Source organism: Molothrus aeneus, chromosome 12 (genome assembly GCF_037042795.1).
Source record: "Molothrus aeneus isolate 106 chromosome 12, BPBGC_Maene_1.0, whole genome shotgun sequence".
Classification (NCBI taxonomy): domain Eukaryota; kingdom Metazoa; phylum Chordata; class Aves; order Passeriformes; family Icteridae; genus Molothrus; species Molothrus aeneus.
Genome location: NC_089657.1, coordinates 15249868 through 15271600, shown reverse-complemented (window position 1 = coordinate 15271600; position 21733 = coordinate 15249868). Strand labels below are relative to the sequence as shown.

The 21733-nt window shown below is 41.2% G+C and overlaps 1 protein-coding gene across 4 annotated transcripts in view; it reads left to right on the top strand.

Moving 5' to 3' along the window:
* PBRM1 (polybromo 1) overlaps positions 1-21733 on the top strand; it is a 57566-nt gene extending 35833 nt beyond the window's left edge. The window contains exons 24-32 of one of the 4 annotated variants that reach the window (XM_066558440.1): positions 193-350; positions 1014-1197; positions 2339-2549; positions 4966-5167; positions 8946-9104; positions 12787-12942; positions 15237-15307; positions 17093-17309; positions 18500-21733. In XM_066558440.1, coding sequence (XP_066414537.1) covers positions 193-350; positions 1014-1197; positions 2339-2549; positions 4966-5167; positions 8946-9104; positions 12787-12942; positions 15237-15307; positions 17093-17309; positions 18500-18672 — 1531 coding nt within the window. In that variant the 3' untranslated portion in view covers positions 18673-21733. The remainder of the gene's footprint in view (positions 1-192; positions 351-1013; positions 1198-2338; positions 2550-4965; positions 5168-8945; positions 9105-12786; positions 12943-15236; positions 15308-17092; positions 17310-18499) is intronic. The other 3 variants (XM_066558438.1, XM_066558437.1, XM_066558439.1) reach the window with 3 other exon arrangements.

Below are 21733 nucleotides of genomic sequence, written 5' to 3'. Positions count from 1 at the left end.
AAGAAGTTGGGAAAAAATGTGAGTGATAGATGGAGGTGGAATTTTAGCTGCCTGATAAAAACCTGGTCTGGTTGTACAGTTGGAATTGGCTGTTCTGTATTCATCTTCCACTGATGGTCTTCCTGAACATCCTGCTGCCTCATCTGGGAGAAATGGCCTTTCATTTGTGTTGCTGGGTTGGTTTCTTTGCAGAATTGAGAAGATGTGGGTGCGAGATGGAGCCGCTTATTTCTTTGGTCCAATTTTTATACACCCTGAAGAAACTGAGCATGAGCCAACTAAAATGTTCTACAAGAAGGAGGTGTTTTTGAGTAACTTGGAGGAGACCTGTCCCATGACTTGCATTTTGGGTAATTATTAACTTTAATCTGATGGACATCTTCTTTTCCTACCCAATCTGAAGTGATTGAAGGCTATGTGTAGGCTTGATTCCAAGTATGTCTTTTTCATTGAGGGAGGGAGGGGATACTATTCAGTGAACTTCTAATATGCATTCCTGCCTGTAGGATCTGTGATGAGAATTCACTATAAGGAAGCTTTTTTACAATAAGGGAATTACATGTATGATATGAAAGTGAACATTGCAGCCAGAGAACAGAAAACTCCATTATTCTTGCATATTAATGTAATTACTCCAGTACATATTACCTGCAAAGTTGAAAGGAGGAGTTGGAGGTTGAAGTTTTATTTGCTGCAGAAGATGATGGCTATGTACTTTGTTTTGGAGTTATGATGCTGAGATAAATATGGTAACTGACAGTAATCATGGGGGCTTGTGGTTTTGTGGGTTCTCTAGATCTCAAAAGCAATCCAAAGGCTGCATTAAGTTGCTGTAGGTTTCTTGTGAGTGGCATTATTTGACTGGAATATCAATTGATGTATTTTCCTTAGTTGCGCCAAATGCCAGTAATCTTCCAGACTTACGAGACAGGCAAAAAAATGGACTTTCCACACTTCTAAAAGAAAATCTGCAAGTGTGGCTGCCTTCTTACCCAGCTCTTTCATTTCTGCAGGAAAATGTGTCGTTCTGTCATTCAAAGACTTCCTCTCGTGCAGACCAACAGAAATCTCCGAAAACGATGTTTTTCTTTGCGAGAGCCGCTACAACGAAAGCGACAAACAAATGAAGAAATTCAAGGGCTTGAAGAGGTTTTCACTGTCTGCGAAAGTTGTAGATGATGAAATATACTATTTTAGGTAAAAATATGAGGGGAATGAGGGAGCACTCTTCTGGATTGTAATGGACTGGCAGCTAAACCCCCACCCAGCCTCTTGGTCTGGAACAGGGGAGAGAATCTGAGGGGCGGAAGGAAGAAAAACTCCTGGCTCAAATTAAAAACAGTTGGAAAAGTGGAGCAAAGCTACATGCACAAACAGAGCAAGATAAGAATGAATTCCCTACTTTTCATCAGCAGGCAGATGTTTAGCTGTTTCCTGGAAAGCAGGGCCTTGGCACCTGTGATGGGAAAGACACCTGCCATAACCCTGAATGTACCCTGTCCTCTCCTTCTCCCCATATTTTATTGCTGAGCACAGTGTCAGAGTATGGAATATCCCCCTTGGTTGATTTGGCTTAGCTGTCCTGGTTGTCTCCTCTCCCAAATCACTGCCCAGCCCCAGCCTGCTGGGGCACAGAGTGGGGAGAAGGAAGGGCCTTGAGGCTGATCTGTTCAGCACTAACTAAGCAGGATGTGTTATCCACCCTGTTGTCTCACAGATCCAAAACAAGGCACCTCTCAGCTGCTGTGCAGGGAATTAACCCCATCCCAGCTTGACCCAGGACATCCATAGAACTCAGAGGTGTAATTTCAGATAACCACACTCTTGGGAAGAAATGCAGATAGCATCAGTCTTTTTATGGTCTTAATACCAATAAGTATTTTCTTTTTCTTCCTCTGACTTCAAGAAAAGTCATTACTTTATCAGATTGGTACATTCTCTTGGATATTGTGAAAATACTTGAGTCCTCATGAGTAAGGAAAATCTTTCAGTGAACATTCATATTAATAAAATAAGAGTATTAAGTTCTAACTTAAGTAAAATGTGAAATCTAAGGAAGCTGTGGTGTTAATTTCTACAGTAGAAGACAATTAAGTACTTATACTGAAATCCCCTTCTAACTCATAAAAAATCCTTTTGACAAGTGACTGAAATGAACACTGGCCATAGACGCAAAAGTGGTTCTCAAAGGAAGCATAGGCACATCTCAAGTCACCATTGTTTCTATACTGTTCACTCAGAAATTAAGAAAAGTTGATTTTTCTCTTCAAAAACAAGTTCTCCTGTAAGGTATAAGTCTATTCTCAGCTGCTTTTTGTCTTCCTCCTCCACCTTCCAGAAAACCCATAGTTCCTCAGAAAGAGCCATCTCCTCTCCTGGAAAAGAAGATTCAGCAGCTGGAGGCAAAGTTTGCTGAGTTGGAAGGAGGTGATGAGGACATGGAGGAGATGGGAGAAGAGGAAGGTGACATGACTGAAACACCTTCCATGCCTCAGCTTCAGGCCCCCTTAGCCAGTGATTTGGATATAATGCCTTATACTCCACCCCAGGTAAGGACTTTGCTTCAGGAACCCTTAAACCTTCATAGTCCACATTCTTTTCCCAATCCAAATGAAGAAAGTAACAATTTATATACAAAAGAAATATTTATACTGTTAACAAGTTAACAAGTGCATGGAGTAAATGGCACAAAACAATGTTGACATGTGCAAATGATATCCAAGTGATAGTGTTTTATTCCATTAAAATATTTTTAAAGGAGATCATTCAGCTGAGGAAAACCCAGGGTACATTTTTATGTCTTAGTATTGTTTCCAATAATGGGGTTTTCTGTGACACTTGTTCAGAAGTATCAGGTCTTTACATAAAATTCAAATACAAACTTTCTTACACATGGCCTAGAATTTGTGTAACTGAGTTTGGAAGCAGAGTGAGGAACTGCTTTAGCTGGAAATTCAACTAACCAAAAAGGTTTGTTTGCTACTGGATTAAGCCCTTTATCTGTGTCTCCATACTCCCACATCCAAGCTAATGCCAAGTCTTAAAGAGGCAATGGGAAGGATCTGCTGGGAACAGGAGGGAGTTCCAGACTCTTTTGTGACCAGCAGTGTGGATTTCTGCTGCATTACATTGAAAGGAGTTTACCCCAGGGTAGAAATGTCTTTGGATGTTGTGAAAGAGTTGCTGAAATTGAAAGCTTTTCCCTGATTTGAGTGTGATGTTTTGCCATGTGGGCAACCACCAAATGCATTTTCCCTTGCAAGGTTGCTCACTGCTCTTGTTTAACATGCTGAATTTTATGAGCAGCTTGAAAATTCTTGAAGAGTCTTCCAGTAGAAGTGGAATTTTATCTAACAGCTATTAAACTCCAGAACTTTTAAACTTTTTTTTTCTTCTGCCAACAAAGCAGCTCTTGAAACACCTAAGAGGAGACAAGACTGTGTGGTATTGTGGGGCTTGGCAGATAGGTGGGTGATGCTTTCCTGCTGCAGTTTGCTGTGAATCAAGTCAAAGTACTTAAAAAAAAGATGTTCAGCTTCATTGTTTCCTTCAGCAATGACTGAGAAAAGGCATGAAAGGGGGTCCTGGTTGGTTTCTTCTTTTAACAATTCTGAAAGTAAATACAGAGTTATCTGGCCCCAATGGAGAAGACTGTTCTTTTAGAAATGTGTGGATGGGAGGTGGAAAAGAACAGAGAATGCAAGAACCAAATTTGGAATTCTTATTCTCCAGGTCCTGTTTGCCCTTCCAAACTGATGGGAAGACTTTTTGATTAGGTTACTGTTATCAAAACTGTTGCAAGAACTATATAGGCAAGAACAGCTGGTAAACTTGTAGCTCTCTATTTGCAGATGTACCAGAGGCCAAAAGTATAATTAGATTTCCCTCTTTGGTTTGAGAACTCTCCATCTGCCTCTGGGGCTTGCCCAAGAAGCCAGGATGGAATTGTATCTGCCCTGTGTATCATCCCAAACTCTGTGTGGAGTTTTCTTCACTTCCCCCAGTCTTTATGTTCATAATGAAAACTTCAAGGGTGGATTGCAAGTTAGTACAGTGAAGTTTGGAATTACATTTAAATGGGCATCAGTTAATCTTGTTTAAATTGATAATCAAGACTTTTTAAGCATCTTGGTATTACTAAAGCTTTGTTTTTAGCTGAGAGGAGAGTGTTGAACTGTGGGGTCAAAGCAGCAAGTAGGAGGAGTCAGTAACATAGTCAGAATTTCAGGAGAGGAAGGAGACAGTTGAATGTATTTTTGTTTCCTTTTTTGCCTCCACCAGGTACTTGGAAACAATGGCACTTTTCAAGATGTGACAGATTTGTAATGTTTAGGGTATGAGAAAGGCCTTCAGAGGGTTTTGATGTGGTGATACCTTTATGGGTCTTTATGGATCCATACTGGTCAGAGTATGGATCAATTATGGTCTCCTGTGACAAAGATAGGTGGAAGGGCCTTCAAAAAGGGGCTCCAGCTGTGGTATCTCAGTATAGACATGTCAGAATAGGTTCATTTTTTGGTGGCTGAACACATCAAGGAGCTCTCACTGGGGGCATCCGTAGTAGAAAAAGCAAAGGAGCAGAATTTCTGTTGCTCATCAACATAAGAACATGATGGGAATCTGTGGTGCAGGTAAATGGTGATCAGCAAAACTGGGCTTTGGTTTTTCAGGGGCAAACAGCTACTTATGTAATGAGAAGTGAACACTGGAGAGAAAGGAAGGTCTGGCAGGCAAAATAACATTTAGAAGGTGGAATGAAGGAGAGTAGAGATTTTAAAGGCAAAGAGGAAGTGGAGAAGCATTTTCCTAAAATGTGAGGTGGCAAATAAACTATTTTACTCAACTCGTGTTGGCAACATCTCTTGACAGCTCAATGGACAAATTCTGTGACATGACACAATTCCTTTTGTTCTCTTCTGGCCTTCTCTTTTGTACACTTGTGGTCATAACTGCTTTTTCTCACAGTCCACTCCCAAGTCTGTTAAGGGCAGCACCAAGAAGGAGGGATCAAAAAGGAAGATCAACATGAGTGGGTACATCTTGTTTAGCAGCGAGATGAGAGCTGTGATTAAAGCTCAGCACCCAGACTACTCCTTTGGAGAGCTCAGCAGACTTGTAGGAACTGAGTGGAGAAACTTGGAAGCAAACAAGAAAGCAGAATATGAAGGTAAGTAAAAACTGAGATGCTGAACTCTTTTCTGCCTTTTTTCTTTCTCAACACTTTCTGTTGTTCAGATGACAGGTTTAATAAAAGAAAATATTTATGTTTGTGTTCTGGATGTACCTTAAAGAGGAGTTCATACTGAGAGATGACTGAAGAGGAGCAAAGAGCATGTTTCAGTTATGTAGAGCACAACTGATAATTTAAATGTCATTGCCACAAATAACCAAATGAACAAAGTCCAATTAGAAGTAAAGGGGTATGGAGCTCCTGGGCTAGAAGTCAGTTGAAAAAATATTTTGTCAATGTTTCCTTAAAGAAGGACTGAGGGGTATTTTGGACAAGAAGCTCTTGAGAGCTGTAGCAGCAGGTAAGAAAGGCTTACAGGGGAGTGGGGGAAAGTTCATTATTAACAGTACTGAGAGTCCTAAGAGGCTGTGTACTGTAGTGTAAATATGACCTATTGTTCAATACAGTATTAATCAACTGTTGTAACTCATTTTTTGAGAGATTTTGTATCCTGAAGTAGGCCTAGGAATATTTCATAATCATGAGATACATTAGACCTATCTTTCTCCCCTTTCCTCCCTTCTTTTCCTCAGTTCCTTCCCTCCTTTCCTTTCTTTGCCTTCCTCCTTTTCTTCCCTCCCTCCTTTCCTTCCATTCCTTCCCTCCCTCCTGATAAACAGTCACTGTGTTTTAACTTTTATTTGATTGAAATAAAATACAGCTGATCTTTAACAGCCAGCCCTTACCCAAGCCAAAAACATGGGTTTGACATCCATAATTACTTCTCTAGTTAATAGCATGTCAACACTATTAACTACTGTATTGATGCAACTTTATTTTAAATAAATGCTCCTTTGGATAGGAACATTTCAACACCTGGGAAAGTTATGGCCCAATTCAGTTCTAACTTTGGAAATGAGATTTGATAGGTATTCTGCACACTCATAACTTAAAGGCAGCTTTGATCTTGAGGCTGGAAGCTTGCATGCTGTCACTGTCCACTCTCAGCCACCTCAGTCCTTTCTGATTTTCAGTAGCACCTCTTTGCAGCTCTGGAGGGAAGCACAGCACCCTTTGCTCTGTGCCAGTTTGCTTTGCAGATGCTGAGAAGGGAAATGGTAACGCTCTTTCTTTGTGACACTGCTGGGGCTTTACTTTGTTCTGTAGTTGTTTCCTTTTACACCCTTCTAGGTGCATGTGTGATCTTTTTATTGGCAGATGCCTCCTTACAGCCTCATCCTTCAGCAGGAGGATGGCTGGCATGTCACTGCTTTCTTGCTTAGAGCAGCTTGAAGTCCTGCACTTCTGCAGGAGGGCTCTGTTTGTCCACCGTGTTAATGATTGTCTGTGTGCTTCCATTTGAATCTTCCTTCTCTACTCAATTTTTCCAAAGCTTTTGGGGTTTGAGCTGCAGTTTCCCTGGCTTGGTGTCTGACCTGAACTAGACTTACTTTTGCTTGGTTTTAAGGGGTTGGGATGGGGTAAAAAAGTGTCCAAACTGTGTTTGCTTACCATGTGTGAAAGGAGAGAAACTCCACTCCTTCCACTGTGGTGAATTAGAATTCATGTGTTCCCTGGTGTGGATGTGAACCAGGGAGCAGGGAGTGGGCATGGTTTGACATCTTAGTGAAAAAAGGGTGCTGCCATTTTCTGGTGAGAAGTAGTTTACATTTTAGATCCATTTTGACCCACTGAAAATTTTGTTTGGTTTATGTTCAGGGTGTTAGTTGTTTTTTTAGCAATAGTTGAGTAGAGAGGAGGCTGTGTTGGAAGTGCCTGCTTGGCTAAATAAAGTAAAATAAAAGGGATTGAAGGAAAGGCCTGTTGTAAGGAAAAGCTCTGTTCAAAGCATAAAGTCTCTTCCCTGTCTCCTGAGATGTGATGGAAATGTTTGAATGATCTCAAGTCCTGGCCTATGTGATTTGGGTTTATTATTGAGTTTTAGGGTGAATGCTTTAGGCTGAACTTTCATATATCTCCTCCAGTTCCCTTTGGCAGTGTTATTCCATTTGTTACTTTTGTGGCAGTCAGGGCATGGAAAGGGGCTAGGTAAAACTTGAGTACTGTCCTACATCAAGTCCTTCTTCAAACCTCAGCACTCTGAAGTCTGATAAAGCTGAACACTTAGCAGTAATTTCTCATTCATCAGAATGTCTCTTTTGCTTTTGTCTGACCATTTTTTGTTTTTTTAGCTGGCCAAAAGTAGGTGAGAGTCAGAACAACTACTTCATCTTTTCCCAAAGTGCTTGCTGTGCTCTGGAGAGGATTTTCTCATTTTTTTTACTTCAGGATCTGCCTTTAAATATCTTGTGTATTTTGTGCTCAACTGCATCTGAGTTGCCTGTATAAATGTAGGACTTCCTCTGCGTCGTCATCACTGCCTGAAGTTGCAGAAGTGGGAAGAAGGAAGGAAATGCCTTTGGAATGAAACTGGTCTTTGAGTGTATGGAAGTAGTGCTAGAAGCTGCACAAACAGGTTCTAGAGGAATCAAAAGTGTGGTAGATGTTCAATGTCCTAGAGGAGGCGCGTAACACTGGCAGGATGCATAACTTAATCTCCTTGATAAACTTCTTCTTAGCCTTCATTTGACAGAGGACCTTGATTGCTGGTTTAGTGCAGTTTCCATCTTTCACCAGCTGCAAGAGAGAACTCATGGCCCTGCATTCACTGTTGTTAAAAATTGCTGGAGATGTATTCTGCATCCATTTATTCTTCCTTGTTCCTCATTGTGCCAGTCAGACACAATGTTCAGAATAAACAAAGCAGGAACTTGAATGCCCCCAAAGCACCTGGAGTGGGCATTCAGTATTTCTCCTTTTTTGTTTGCTTGGGTTTTGTTTTTTTTTCTTTCTTCTTCCCATGACCCTTTGCCCTTCCCTTAATATTAAATTGTCCTCTGGTCAGATTACCCTGCAGTAGATCTTTTGTTCTTGCAGTCACAGTGAGAGACTTGATTGAGATAATGACCAGATTCATCGTACAAAGGACACACATGACCTCCAGTGAGCAGCACAATGTGAGTTAGACATCTTCAGAAAAAAAATAACTCATAGGGGACCAAACGGGGAAATGACAGAAGGAGGCAGAGAAAAATATTTTTGGTTTATCAAACTGCTGCTTGTTATGTTCCAAAAGCTAAGGACCAATCTGCACTAGGGAAACTTTACAAGTGCTCCCCTATTTTGCCACCACTCTTCAGCTGCATCAGTAGTAATATACACGGGGAGCCCAGAAATGACCGTGCCACCAGCTGGCACTGCCGTCTGCTCTTTGCAGCATTCTTTAGGGCACACCTGGCAGACATGGGGCTTCAGTTCCCACAGCAGCTGGTAGAGGATCCACCCAAGAGCTGCTGGCCTTGGCTGCAGCTGGTTTGGCTGAGCCAGTGGTGTCAAAACAGGGAATGTTTTGCCACGTCCTAGTGCGGACCGAGCCTAGTGCTGGACTGCTGCTTCATGTTGGTAACACTGGTGTTATTATCATCAAATTTGTTCTTTTAATTTTTTTAAAAATTTTATTTTATTATTTATTTTAATTATTTATTTTTTTAGAAAGAGATAAAACTTTGTGGAATATTTTTCATGAAAGGTTCTCTAAAAGTCTTAGCTGCAGCCACATGAAATCAAATCATATGCTGTATAAAAAAGATTCATCTGTTCTACTTTATATTTGACTAAACTATGCCAGTGTCTGACTAGTCCTTTTTAATGAACAGATAATATTTTGAAAGTCTGGGTTACAAAACAGAACTGAAAATCTAAAATACTTTTACAGAGCGGGCAGCTAAAGTTGCTGAGCAGCAGGAGAGAGAGCGAGCAGCACAGCAGCAGAATTCCTCCCCCCGGGCAGGCACTCCTGTCGGGGCTCTTATGGGGGTGGTGCCGCCACCAACACCAATGGGAATGCTCAATCAGCAGTTGACACCCGTTGCAGGTAAAACGTAGGAGCTATGACCATTTTTTCCTCATCCACTTTATCAACCCCCCTTCATAACTCTGAACAAACACTCTCTTGGGTCACGTTGGAAGCAAAAGCTCAAACTCTTCAGTCCTTCTTCATGATGAACGTGCCTAGTGCAGCAGTGGCCTGGTGTCCAGGGAAGCAGGGTCCTCCTCGTGCAGTGCTCCTGTTCTGGTAGTGTGCAGTCGTGTTTATTCACTCTGCCTTGCAGAGTTCACCTTCAGCCCTGCTGTGGCAGGAGGCCAGCAGCTAAATAGTCTTCTAGTGCATGCAGCATCTATGGCAGTGCTAAAGCAGGAGGGAAATTGTTGGGGGCTTAATTATCAGGGAGGTGAGAGGCCAACAGAGTCTAATCTAGATTTTAAATCCAAGCAAAAGCTTTGTAGAATTGCCTCTTAGGCACTGGTAAGCAGAGCAGACCAGGATCTAGAGCCGTTGCAGAAACAAAGACAAAATGACAACATTGCTGGTTTTATCAGGTTATTTTTCAGAATAGAACTGAGCTTGGAGAACTCTTCCACGAGGTCCCTGTTGCTGGGTGTTGAGCTCCTTACCAGTTGTAATCCGGCTTGATTTCATAGGGAGTATGCTCGGAGTAAGTATTTTCAGGATCAGATCTGAAGACAATGTAGTCCACTGAAGATTCTTGTATGGAAATCAGCCATACATGGGTGAGAAAATTAATTAGGTGTGACCTGATAGGTTGTTTTCCTTCCCCAGTTTCTAATTAAAATAAGAATTAAATTGCTTCAGTCAAGGTCAAAATAGTGTCGAGTAGATAAAAATGAGAATTTGGAGGGTTCTGGGTTTGAGTTTTGGGGTCTTTTTAACTTTCCCTTAAGACATTCCAATTATTCCATTTATTCTTTTGTCATTTTTCTTTTTCTTTCTCATCTCACAGGCTATGGCCTTATTTCAAGCTGACAGCCTGAAGCATTTTTCATCACAATCTCTAAATCCCCTTTCAGTAAATAGGCTGCATGGATGTTTAACTGAAGGCACATTCCTTAGTTGGTTCATGATCTCCAGGTTATAAAGCATTTATTTACACTGAGTTGCATTTTTCTTTTGGCTTTTTTTCACTCTGTTCATGGTAATTTCCCTCTGAACTGTTTGCAGTTGGTGTATGTTTGTGTGTGTGTGTACACTTATCTGTGCATATATTAAGAAAAAGGAGGGGGGAAAAAAGAGTTTCCCAGTGCTGATCTCTTTTGTGAACAATTTACTTCAATCTAGAATATGTAGAAATACCATCCTCTTGTGGTTGTGTTTTCTTGGTTTGGTTCTTGGGTTTTTTGGCACTGAGTCACTTTTCCAGTTTTTGGAGGCAGCTGTTGATGGAAGGTAATACTTGCTGTTAACACTTCCTTAAAACTTCCCCAAAAATGTGCATTCTGCCAACTACACATGCTACCTTATTTCCTGTGGCAGCAAAACTCTGTTTCAGGCCATTGTCTTATTTGAGCAGATCAACACTCAAGACTCTTCACTTTGGCTTTGGGAAATACTTCTTAAAATAGATGATGGAGCAGATCCTTTTGAACTCCTTCTACTTCTGTGGCCCATTAGAAAAACACAATCTTTCATCTTTTGGTTTTCACAAGTCCTACTTGGAAGTATCTTGTTCTGTTTGGACCTCTTTCACGTCCTCCTCCATCCTTGGATTGCTAGTTCAGAGAGCTTCTCCATCACAGAACTTCTTTATGGCCCATGGGGCCAGGGAATCTGGAAGCCTTCTGAAGTGTGTTTCTCTTAGTGTGCAGCACTTTGGTGTCTTCTACATTAAGTTATTGCAAAAGTTTACTTAATCTTATATTGCTATAGTAAAAAACAGGAGAACAAGTAGTTTCAAAGACATCCTAAATTACAGTTGTGGGAGCTGGAAATAGTTTGGCCATGTTTGGTAGTTTAAAGTAAAAGTTTGCAATTTATACATGGGGTAAAAAATGGCTGCTCTTACTTGGAATGAGCTACAAGAGATGACTTCTCATGGAGGTTTGATGGCACCTTTATTAGCCGGTTGTTGAGTATTTTAATTGGAAATGTAGAACTCAGTTTCCATGATTGATAAATATGGGTTTGATTCCTTGGAAAGTTTTTTGTTTGGTTATTTTAAAGCTTCAGAAGTGCATTAACTGCTCTGAAGATGTGTCAGCAGCTCAGGTGCACTGGAGGTCCCAGGCAGTAGCTGCAGTGTGAAAGCTCCTCATGCCAAGGAGGCTTTTGTTGTGTTTCTTCTTTTCCTTTCTCCACTAGAAATATGGATTTCCCTGTAATAAAGAGGTACAGATAAGGTTCCAGATATTTGAAACAGGTACCTACAGCATATTTCACATGTCAGTCTAGGTGCCCTATGGAAAATGAAGGCTTGAGGGAGATTAGTTCTTTATTTTCTTGTTGTTTTCTCCATGTAAAGTTTTTGGGATTAGAGAGTTCTCACTTCTGAGGAAGTGACAGGTTTGGCTTTTATTTTGTAGCTGCTCCTCCTATTTAGACCCTGAGCTTGTTACAGCTTTGTTCTCAATTAGAACTGATGAGAGTTTTTGCCCAGTCTCATTCCAGAAATCTCTGTTTTGAAAGTTCCTTCTATGATTTATGGGGAATGTGGCAAAGACTCAGTGGTTTCTTAGAGCAGACTGTGGAATCCCCAGCAAATCTGCATTTCTAACTTCCCTCATCTCTCTAGACCTGCTTCTGTCCTCTGTCATCTTTTCATTGTCCTTCCAACCCCTTTCCTTGCTTACCTAGCAATGCATCCATTTAAATTAAACTTTCCAGGGCCTAACAAGCATAGTGCAGTTATACTGTGTAGGTTCACTACATGGATAGCAGAAAATCTGAGCCAAAGCCAGAGAAAGCTCTCAATTTCCTTCCTTACATGAAGAAAACAAAATTTTTGAGCAGCAGCACAATACAGTGTTTGCAGTGTCACTGATTTTCCTCTAAAGACACATTGCAGACATGGACAGTGGAATTCTGTGAGGGACTGCAGGTGCTCCTTTTAAGTCCTTTCACTTCAGTCTAATGCCATGAGTGTAAGTTACTGCAGCCCAGCACTTTACACCCAAGTTTAAAATTTGTGTTACTGCCTTAGTTCATTCTGGAGATGGTTTAATAAAAATCACCCATCATTGCCATTAGTTTCAAGTATGTGAATGTTGTAGGGCTTTTGTGCATCAGTTTTGCATGTGTACTGCAGGAAAATGTCTGGGGTTTGATTTTTGTGACCTCTGAAGTAGCCCACAGAGCAGGGCTGGCCATGGGGCTGGCCAGGCAGTGTTCTGTTTATAATCTGTATGCAGATGGCAGAGCTTTAAGCTATATTAAAACTGCTTGCATTAGTAACATTTAATTGTGGCTGAATTTATTCCTTGTGTTAACATATCTGAGTATTCAACATTTATTGCCCTGTGAGAAACATTACAAATACACTAAATACTAATTCATCAAAAGGATAGTGTTTCATATTTATTTTTACTTTTTGTTGGTTTGGATTTTGGTTTTTTTTGCAAGATACTAATTGTAGTACTGTCTTGCTGTACTAAAGGTGCTTTTTTTTTGTGTGTGCGTGTGTGGATAGTGCATGTCTGTGCATACTGTGTAGACCATATTGCATGTTATTGATGCATGTTTGAAATTTGTTGTGTCCTTCAAGGCATGATAAGTGGCTATCCACCGGTGCTGCCACCTTTGCAGGGCCCAGTTGATGGCATTGTTAGCATGGGCAGCATGCAGCCACTTCACCCAGGGGTGCCCCCACCCCACCAACTCCCGCCAGGTATGCCAGGCATCCCAGGCATCCCAGCACCCGGTAAGAGCCTCATCCTCATTCCCTCTTTATTTCATTGTCATGTACTTGGTTTGATCCATTCTTACAGGAGTTCTCTGCAGCTTGTTCTGGTTGTGCCTTTGTTTGTGAGCAGCAGCACTGCTGAATGTGAGGGGTGTGCAAAACACGGACACTGCAGCATGCCCAGTAAGCCCTCAGGGAGAGGGTACTGGAGAAACTGGTGCTGCTCCAGCAGGAGGTTTGTTCCAGCCAAAAAAGCCTTGGTGATTGTACTTGAGTTTATCAGAAGTGTGAAAAGGTGAAATCGGCCTGTTCATATCCTTATGTCATTTGAGCAGTGTCTCTGCACTCATCCTTTTCTTATTTGAAGTGGGCTTATAAATGAAATTTATTGTTCTCTTTCCTTACCAGTCTTTTTCAGTGTGTTAATGTCAGACTACACTGAAATGAGCCTGGTCATGTAGGACTCCTTGGCCGCTGGGGCAGTGATGTGTTACTGTAAAACAGTGTTCAGATTAAAGCTTGTGATAGAACAGTGACTGGAAACATGTGGGGACAAGGTGAATTCAGTATTTTCTCTGCCAAAATTTTGAATTGAGTTTTGAGAGCATTTCTACTGCATTTGCTATATTTTTGCCACACTTTTGATGAAAAGTGAGGCTTAAATGAAACAAATATTTTGCCAATGTTAATGCCATTAATGTGTCCCAATTAAGGGGAAAAACATTCATCTGCCCTCTGATCCTGTTTCCTGCTGATCCATTTTTTACCTCTGATAACTCATGTGCCTGTGAAAAAGATGTGCCATCCCTCTGTTTAGCAGTGAACAAGCTGTGGACAAAATGGTCTCATTTGCCTCTCCCTACCCCCTTGCAACTGTGTTTATCAGAAGCTCTGTTAAGAATTTTATCTGTACGTAAATGATGTGAGTTGGGGAGGTTTTGTTTGCTTGCCTGGTGTTTCTGAAGTCCATCAGCACTACCCTGCAGCTTGGCTGGGCTGTGGATTCCCTGCCATGGCACCTAGAGGGAGCAGCACAACAGCTGTGCAGGGACATCAGCACACAGCAGCCAAACGTGTGGGAGGTGAATCCAGGACACTGCATCCCTCTGAGGGGCTGTTCCCGCTGCCGTGGGCTGGATGTTTGTGTGGAAAACTGACAGGATGTGGATTAGCAAAGAAACAATGTCTGGGAGTGAAGTGGTGCTGAGCTGGGCACAGCAGGCGGAGGGTGAAGCTGTGCTCTGATGCTGGGAAGGGGAGGCTGCCAGAGCCCCAGAGCTCCTCCAGAGCTCCAGGGCTCCTCCAGAGCCCTTCCTTCCCTTTTGACCATAAACAATTCCAAAGCTTGTGTTGCCAATGTTTTTCCCAACTTCTGACATACTGTTGGTACAGATACATTTAAAATGGGAGCTGTGATCAAACGCAAAGTGCATTTGAAAAATGCTTTAGTGAGTGAAACTCAGTGGCACATCCTTTGATCACTGATAGAGAAATCATGCATTTAATTCATGGAAATTAAACCTCAGGAAGAGCACAGTTAGTCTGCAGCTTTTCGAATGAATGAGCATGAGAAGTGGCACAAACAGAAAGGAAAGCAGCAGCACACATAACTTTCAAACATCTGTGTGTCAAATGCCAGGAACTGCATGACTCTTATTTAGATCTGTATATTTTTGTATGGAAGACTGACACAGTTGTGCAGGAGGGAGAAGTCCCAATATGCTTGAGAAAAACAGCTTTTATTTTTTGGCATTGATTTCAAATATTCATTGTTCTGTATTTAAGGCTATTGCAGCTTAACCTGCAAGTTGCATTTTGTATTAGTGAGATCTAACAGAATTTGTGCAAAGGCTTGAATTTCTTCCTGCTGTGAACACATTTTACAAAACTGAACACAAGGAAATGTTAAGTGTTGCTAAAGCAGATCAGCATTTCCTTTCTTAAAGGAAAGGACTTCAGGAAGATCCTGTCAAGCCAAAGGTGTATATTATAAATGAAAAGATGCAGTCAGGCAATCACAAATTAACATGAAAAACACCTGAAAAGCAAAACCTATTCAGTGTGCATTGCTCTAACTAAAATAATTCAACAGGCCACATATCAGTGTTTGGTAGTTGTCATGTTGGCTTTTTTTTTCATTCAGAAACTTGTGAAATTTTTATTGGGGGTGAGGGGTATATTTGAATGTTGTACATCTACTTAAAATAACTGTGAGCAGTGATATCAAAGTATAAATTCTTGCTATTGAAGACCAAAGAGGTATTTGTCACTGCTCTGAAGTAAGACTAATTATTTTATATTTTGGAATATAGGTGTTATAGGCCAAAATGTGTCCCCTATGGTAGGCACTCCAGCACCAGGAGCAAGTCCTTTTGGACAGCAGGTGAGTCATTTTTGCATTATTTATGAGGCTCTAAGGCTCAGAATTGGCATTTGAGCAACATCCCAGTTCAGACATGTAGGGATGCATATAGACTTTCCCAGGGAGAACAGAAATGAAATGTTCTGATGTGTTTAGAGCCAGTTAATAGCTCACACTCAGAGTGTATGTCTGTATTTGATGGTGAATTGTTGTTACACTCAGGTGGTTGGTCCAGTGAGGTAACTTCAGTATAAACAAGGCAGTGTTTTGTCTTAGTTTTCTACTAAACTGAGGCATTTCAGCATAGTGTGAAACTGCTGATAATTTAGGTTTTGCATGCTTTGTGACACAGAGAGGACGCTGCCCATTTTATCAGCTCTTGATGAATAGGTAAAAAATATTCACATTTCACAAACTGATGAAGCAAATGTTCATTGACAGTTCAGAATTTATGAGTTTGGGTAACTGTGATTATCCAAACTGTGATTTGGTAACTGGATAACTGTGATCTTCTCAGTGATTATTACAGATTTACTGTTCAGAACATTCCAAATTTTACTGACCAAATTTTTGCATCATTTGTAAAGAAAAGGAGGGAGAGTGGCTATGCATGGGCAGATAGTGGTCGGAGGCAGGGGAAGAGTTTTAAACTACAAGAGGAGATGTTTGGGTTAGATGCTGGGAAGAAGTTATTTATTCAGAAGCACTGACACAGAGTGCCCAGAGAAGCTGTGGCTGCCCCACACCTGGAGTAGTTCAAGGCCAGGTTGGATGGGGCTTGGAGTGACCTGGTCTAGTGGAACGTGTCTCTGCACATGGCAGGGGATGGAATAGGATGAGCCTTAAGGCTTCTTTCAACTCAAACCATTCTGTGATTCTGTGAGTACCAGAAATTAATGTCATGACATTGAGTTATTCCAGACCACAGGATGTCTGTCCTAAGAGTTCTCAGTGCTGCTGGTTAATCACAGTGGTGGGAATTCTTCTGTATGACTGGGAATTTTCCTGCCTGAAATTTCTGCCTGACGGAGATTCTGCTGAGTAACCCAGTTGTCGAAGGATCCATATCAGTTTGGATTAGATGTTTTAGAGTCAAATTTTGCACTTCACAGACCACAGTATTTCAGATCAAATTGGAGAAGAAATGAAACAAAAAGGAGATAAAAGGTGTAATTAAGGTTAGAAAAGATATGGTGATGATAACAAGTGTGATGGTTTTCACAGGGGTCTTAGGATGAGGGAAGAGATGAGGATCTGACTCCATGTTTCAGAAGGCTTGATTTATTATTTTATGATATGTATTATGTTAAAACTGTACTAAAAGAATAGAAGAAAGGATTTCATCAGAAGGCTAGAAAAGAATAGGAAAAGAAAGAATGATAACAAAGGCTTGTGACTGACTGAGACAGTCTGGACAGCTGGATTGTGATTGGCCATTAATTAGAAACAACTACATGAGACCAATCACAGATCCACCTGTTGCATTCCACAGCAGCAGATAATCAATGTTTACATTTTGTTCCTGGGGCCTCTCGGCTTCTCAGGAGAAAAAATCCTAAGGAAAGGATTTTTCAGAAAATATCATGGCTACAAACAAGTGTATATTTACATAAATCAGAAATATGAACAATATCTGATGAGTATGAATGGTTGGTTTGCACTTCCTTTCTCCATGCATCTCCAGGGAAATTTCCTCAGGCTTTTGCACATAACCTCAGTGGAAACTCCATTGCAGGAGGCTGCCCCGAGGCTGGGGTGTCCCCTGCAGTGCCCCTGGGTGTGACCCCTGGCTGGTTTTCCTTTCAGATCGGGATCCTGGGCCCGCCGGGCCAGCAAGCGCCGCCGCCGTACCCCGGGCAGAGCCCCGCCAGCCAGCCCGTCATGCAGCAGCCCAGCACCCCCATGTTCGTGTCCCCTCCACCAAAGACACAGAGGCTCCTCCATTCTGAAGCCTACCTGAAATACATTGAGGGGCTCAGTGCTGAGTCCAACAGCATCAGCAAGTGGGACCAGACCCTTGCAGGTAAGGCTTTGGGTTTCCTTCTGTCATTTTTGCTTTCATAGAAAATGCTATCTGCTGTTGGCTTATTAAAATATATACAATGCATTTAAATATATACATGTATTACATGTAATAATATATATACATTATTATATGTATTAAAATATATACATGTAATTAATTCCTAAAGACAGATCATCAGACTGAGAATATATGTGTTATCCACAGACAAATTCCACCAGAGCTGCATAAACCTAAGATTTAAACCCAATGGTATGGGCTTAAATACTAAGAGCAAAAGTAGAATATCTTATATTGTAGAGTTACATTTGCCTTTCTCTAGAATAAGCCATGAGGTGTTGTATTGCACTAAATAGTTATTTAGTTGTTTGCACTGGGTGTTTTGGTAATTTGCACTGTTCACGTGATTTGTATCCTATGACTTCATGGTCTTCCTCTTTTTTCCCCCCCAAGTGTTAGCCCTGGTGGTCTCTTTCTTCCCTGGTCAGTCCTTCCCCCTGCCCCTCCCCACTTATATCCCATTGCTTGTGTGTGACCGTGTTCACAGGGGTCCAAGGATGAGGGAAGAGACGAGGATCTGACTCCATGTTTCAGAAGGCTTGATTTATTATTTTATGATATGTATTATATTAAAACTATACTAAAAGAATAGAAGAAAGGATTTCATCAGAAGGCTAGAAAAGAATAGAAAAAGAAAGAATGATAACAAAGGCTTGTGTCTCAGACAGAGAGTCCGAGCCAGCTGACTGCGATTGGCCATTGATTAGAAACAACCACATGAGACCAATCACAGACCCACCTGTTGCATTCCACAGCAGCAGATAATCATTGTTTACATTTTGTTCCTAAGGTCTCTCAGCTTCTCAGGAGGAAAAAATCCCAAGGAAAGGATTTTTCATAAAAGATGTCTGTGACACTGTGGGCCTCCTCTGGGGTATAAAAGTAATGTTCCCCTCTCCCCTGCCATCAGGCCATGCCCTCTTTCTCACCTGTGGAGTCACCAGAGCCTGAGGTGTCTCCTCCCAAGTCAATAATCAGAGGACATTTGTCCCTGTGTGGAAAAGAGCGCTTCTGGTCTTTTGCATTGTGCATGTAAGAGGCTGGGTCAGTGACTGGCCCGAGTGGACCCAAACAGCCCCTCCAGGCATGGTCTGACAGGGAGGTAACGGAGCCCTTGTTGGTTTTTGCAGCACGCAGACGAGACGTGCACCTGTCCAAGGAGCAGGAGAGCCGCCTGCCCTCGCACTGGCTGAAGAGCAAGGGCGCCCACACCACCATGGCCGACGCGCTGTGGCGCCTGCGGGACCTGATGCTGCGCGACACGCTCAACATCCGCCAGGCCTACAACCTGGAGAACGTGTAGGCACAGCCCAGGACAATGGCTGCTCTGGTTACTGGGTGGCAAGAGATAACCAACAATAATTTGTATTGCATTTTACTGTACATTGCAAGACCATTTTTATATAAGGACACTTTTAATAAGCATATTTCACTTTTTGTTATATTAAGTTGACTTTATCAAATACACAGATTTTTTGCATATGTTTCCTTTGTTTGAAAGGCGATTTCATAATTGGTTGAGTGTAGTCAAGGATTCATCTTTCTTATACTTTATTGCTGAGAATCTGATGCCATTGTTTTTATATAAAAAAAAAAAAAAGGAAAACAAAGTATTTACAGATTGCTACAGTGGAATGTGAAGTAGTCATAGTTTACATCCTATGAGAATGTGTGTACCTGTGCTTGTGTGTGCTGGCCACTTCGGGCAGAACTGCTCGGGTGTGAACAGGGAGGATCTCTTAAAAGAAGCTAAAGGTAAGATGTGCTTTGGCACTAAGGAGAATTGGCATTCCAAATCAACACTGAGGCAGCTGGGTGGGCCACAGCAGCCCTGGAAGTGCTGGTGTGGACGGGACAAGGGTGTCCTGACTGCTCATGTTGTCCAGTCCTGTCCAGTTATTTAACTGTGTAGCCAAGGCCATTGTGATCCTAAATCAGTAACACAGCCCCTGTGCTGGCAGGCCCTTAGAGGGGAAGTGTTTCATCTGCCATGGCCTGTGCTGGGGGTTCTGTGATGTCCCCAACATCCCGCAGTGGGACAGGGAGGCTCCTTCCCTGGGAGCTTCTGTCTGTGCTGGAAGAGGCTCACAGAACTCAGAGCCAGCCCAGGTCTTGGAAGGTAAGTTAGGGGAGAAAAGAGGAGTTGTTCTGTTAGTAAAGTAATGTGATGTTTTTTGAAATTCACACAATTGGGCATTGTAAGACATTTTTGTATGCTTTCTTTAAGTGTATTCATTAATCTTAGTGAAAGTTTTGCAATGCAAATTGGAGTGAAATTTGATGCTTAAATTAACTTGAAAGTAAAATACTACTGTATGGTATGTGTAAGGTCAGCATACCCAGTACATTGGAGAAATAGAGTACTTGCATTGCAGCCTTCAAAGGGTTTGGGGTTGTTTTGGGGTTTTTTTCTTTTTTTCTTTTTTTTTTTAATCTAAGTAAAGTAGGTATTGACTCTTCTTGCCAAATTTCAAGGTTGTGGCTGCCTTCTGCTAAAAACTTACCTGTCCTCAACTAACCAACCTTTTGGACTACAAAGTTATTTGTTTAAAGGTAAATCCTTTCATTTATTTAATTTTGGAAAAAGAAATAATACTTTTGGATTGCTTTAAGTAACTGGGAAAGCTCTATGAATTTGGGAAAAGTCAGCAGGAATGTGGGCACTCCAACTCAGCCCAAATGAAATGATTTACTGATACACTTCATTTATGCTAGAGATGTTCATCATGTGGAAATGAGTTCTAAAGTCTGTTGGTACAGAACATTTTCATTTAAGTATATTTGGCAGAAGGTTAAATTAAATATTTTCCTTCAAATACTGGATATCTTGGGGTTTGTTTTGCTGATGTAATTAATACTCATGAGGGAAGTGACCTTGCAAGTATAAACTGTGATTTAATTTTACTGGCCAATTCTTCTCCCTCTCCTATTGCAATCTTCCAGTCATTGCACAAAATACCCCAGGTAATTACAAATAGGCACTTAAAGTTAGTTTAGGTCACATGTGCAATGGATGTGAAGGAAATGGAGCAAAACAACATAGAGGGAAATAATAGTTTTGAACTCTACAAGTGGCACACCCATGGTACAGAAGTTCTTTACTGGCCTTTGTAAATTTCCAATTTTATTTAATAAAGTAGAAATTGAATAGTCTTAGACCACCCCTATAAAATGTGTTTAAGTTACCGTAGGTTTTGCAGGTTTTAGCCACAAAGATGGGATGTTGAAGTGAATCAGGCAGCAAAATCCTAGTTTTTGAGCATTTGGAACTATCATGGATTGTACTAATACACCACCAGATTCTCCTACTTCTCAGCATTAACAAAAATTACACCAAAGAACCTGGGATGAATTTTAATTAAATTATTGTTTTATTTATTTTCTTTTGAGGACTGGATGGGACTCCCTTTGGAGCCTGTATAACTCAGATGTTTAATTTATCTGAAGGTCAGTGATGAGCAGATGTGCAGCACTGGCTCTCTCCTGCCGAGCAGCTGAATCCCTCCTTTCACTGCTCTTTCTGGCCCAGGAGCAAGAGATTGGAAGTGCAAACAAAACCTGGCTCCTCCCTCAAGGCAGTGCAGAGCACTACCACTAAGCCACTGGGCTGGCCCTGATCAATTATTTTAAGCCTTATTTATTTCAAAATCGTTTCTCTCTATACTGGAGGCATTTCAGTCGATTGCAGTGAAATTTAGGATATAATGGCTACAGTCTAGAATTCAAAACCAGCAAAAGATACTTTTCTCACTCTGGTTTAAAAAAAAAAAAAAAAGACATGTCTGTCTGTCTCTTTTTCTCTCTTTGTGGGTGTTTGAGCCCCTCATCTGTTTTTCACTGCCGTTCATTGTACTGGCGTAAACAAATTTTTCATAAATAAAAGGATGTGTGGGCAATGGTTGGCTTCTGTGAGAGTGGAAAATAGATAAAACCAGGACAGGTATTTTCATAAACCAGTTGGAGACAACTAATAATTATTTGTTCTCTTCCTCAGTCCTTCCCTTCCATGAGAAAATTTACTGTTTGTGTAAAAATTCAAAACGTTGATGTTGGTGACTTTTTTTCAGCATATGTTTTTGTACCTGGTTTACCCATGCTTGGCTTTTCATTAGATCTTGTACTGCTGAAGGCTGAGCTGCTAACCAGGTTTATAACATGTATGTACCATCACTTTGTTTACCTGAGTCTTTTTAATTTGAATAAAAATAGTTTGCAAAGTGTTTTGGATTAACCAGGTTTGAGTGTTCCATTAAGACTTCTGTTAGGATTTTATTTCAAGTAATTCTGGCTGTAGCTGATCCAGATGTTCTCAAGTCCTTGTACATATGTGCTTGTGTGTGGATAAAATACCCTTTTTCTATTGA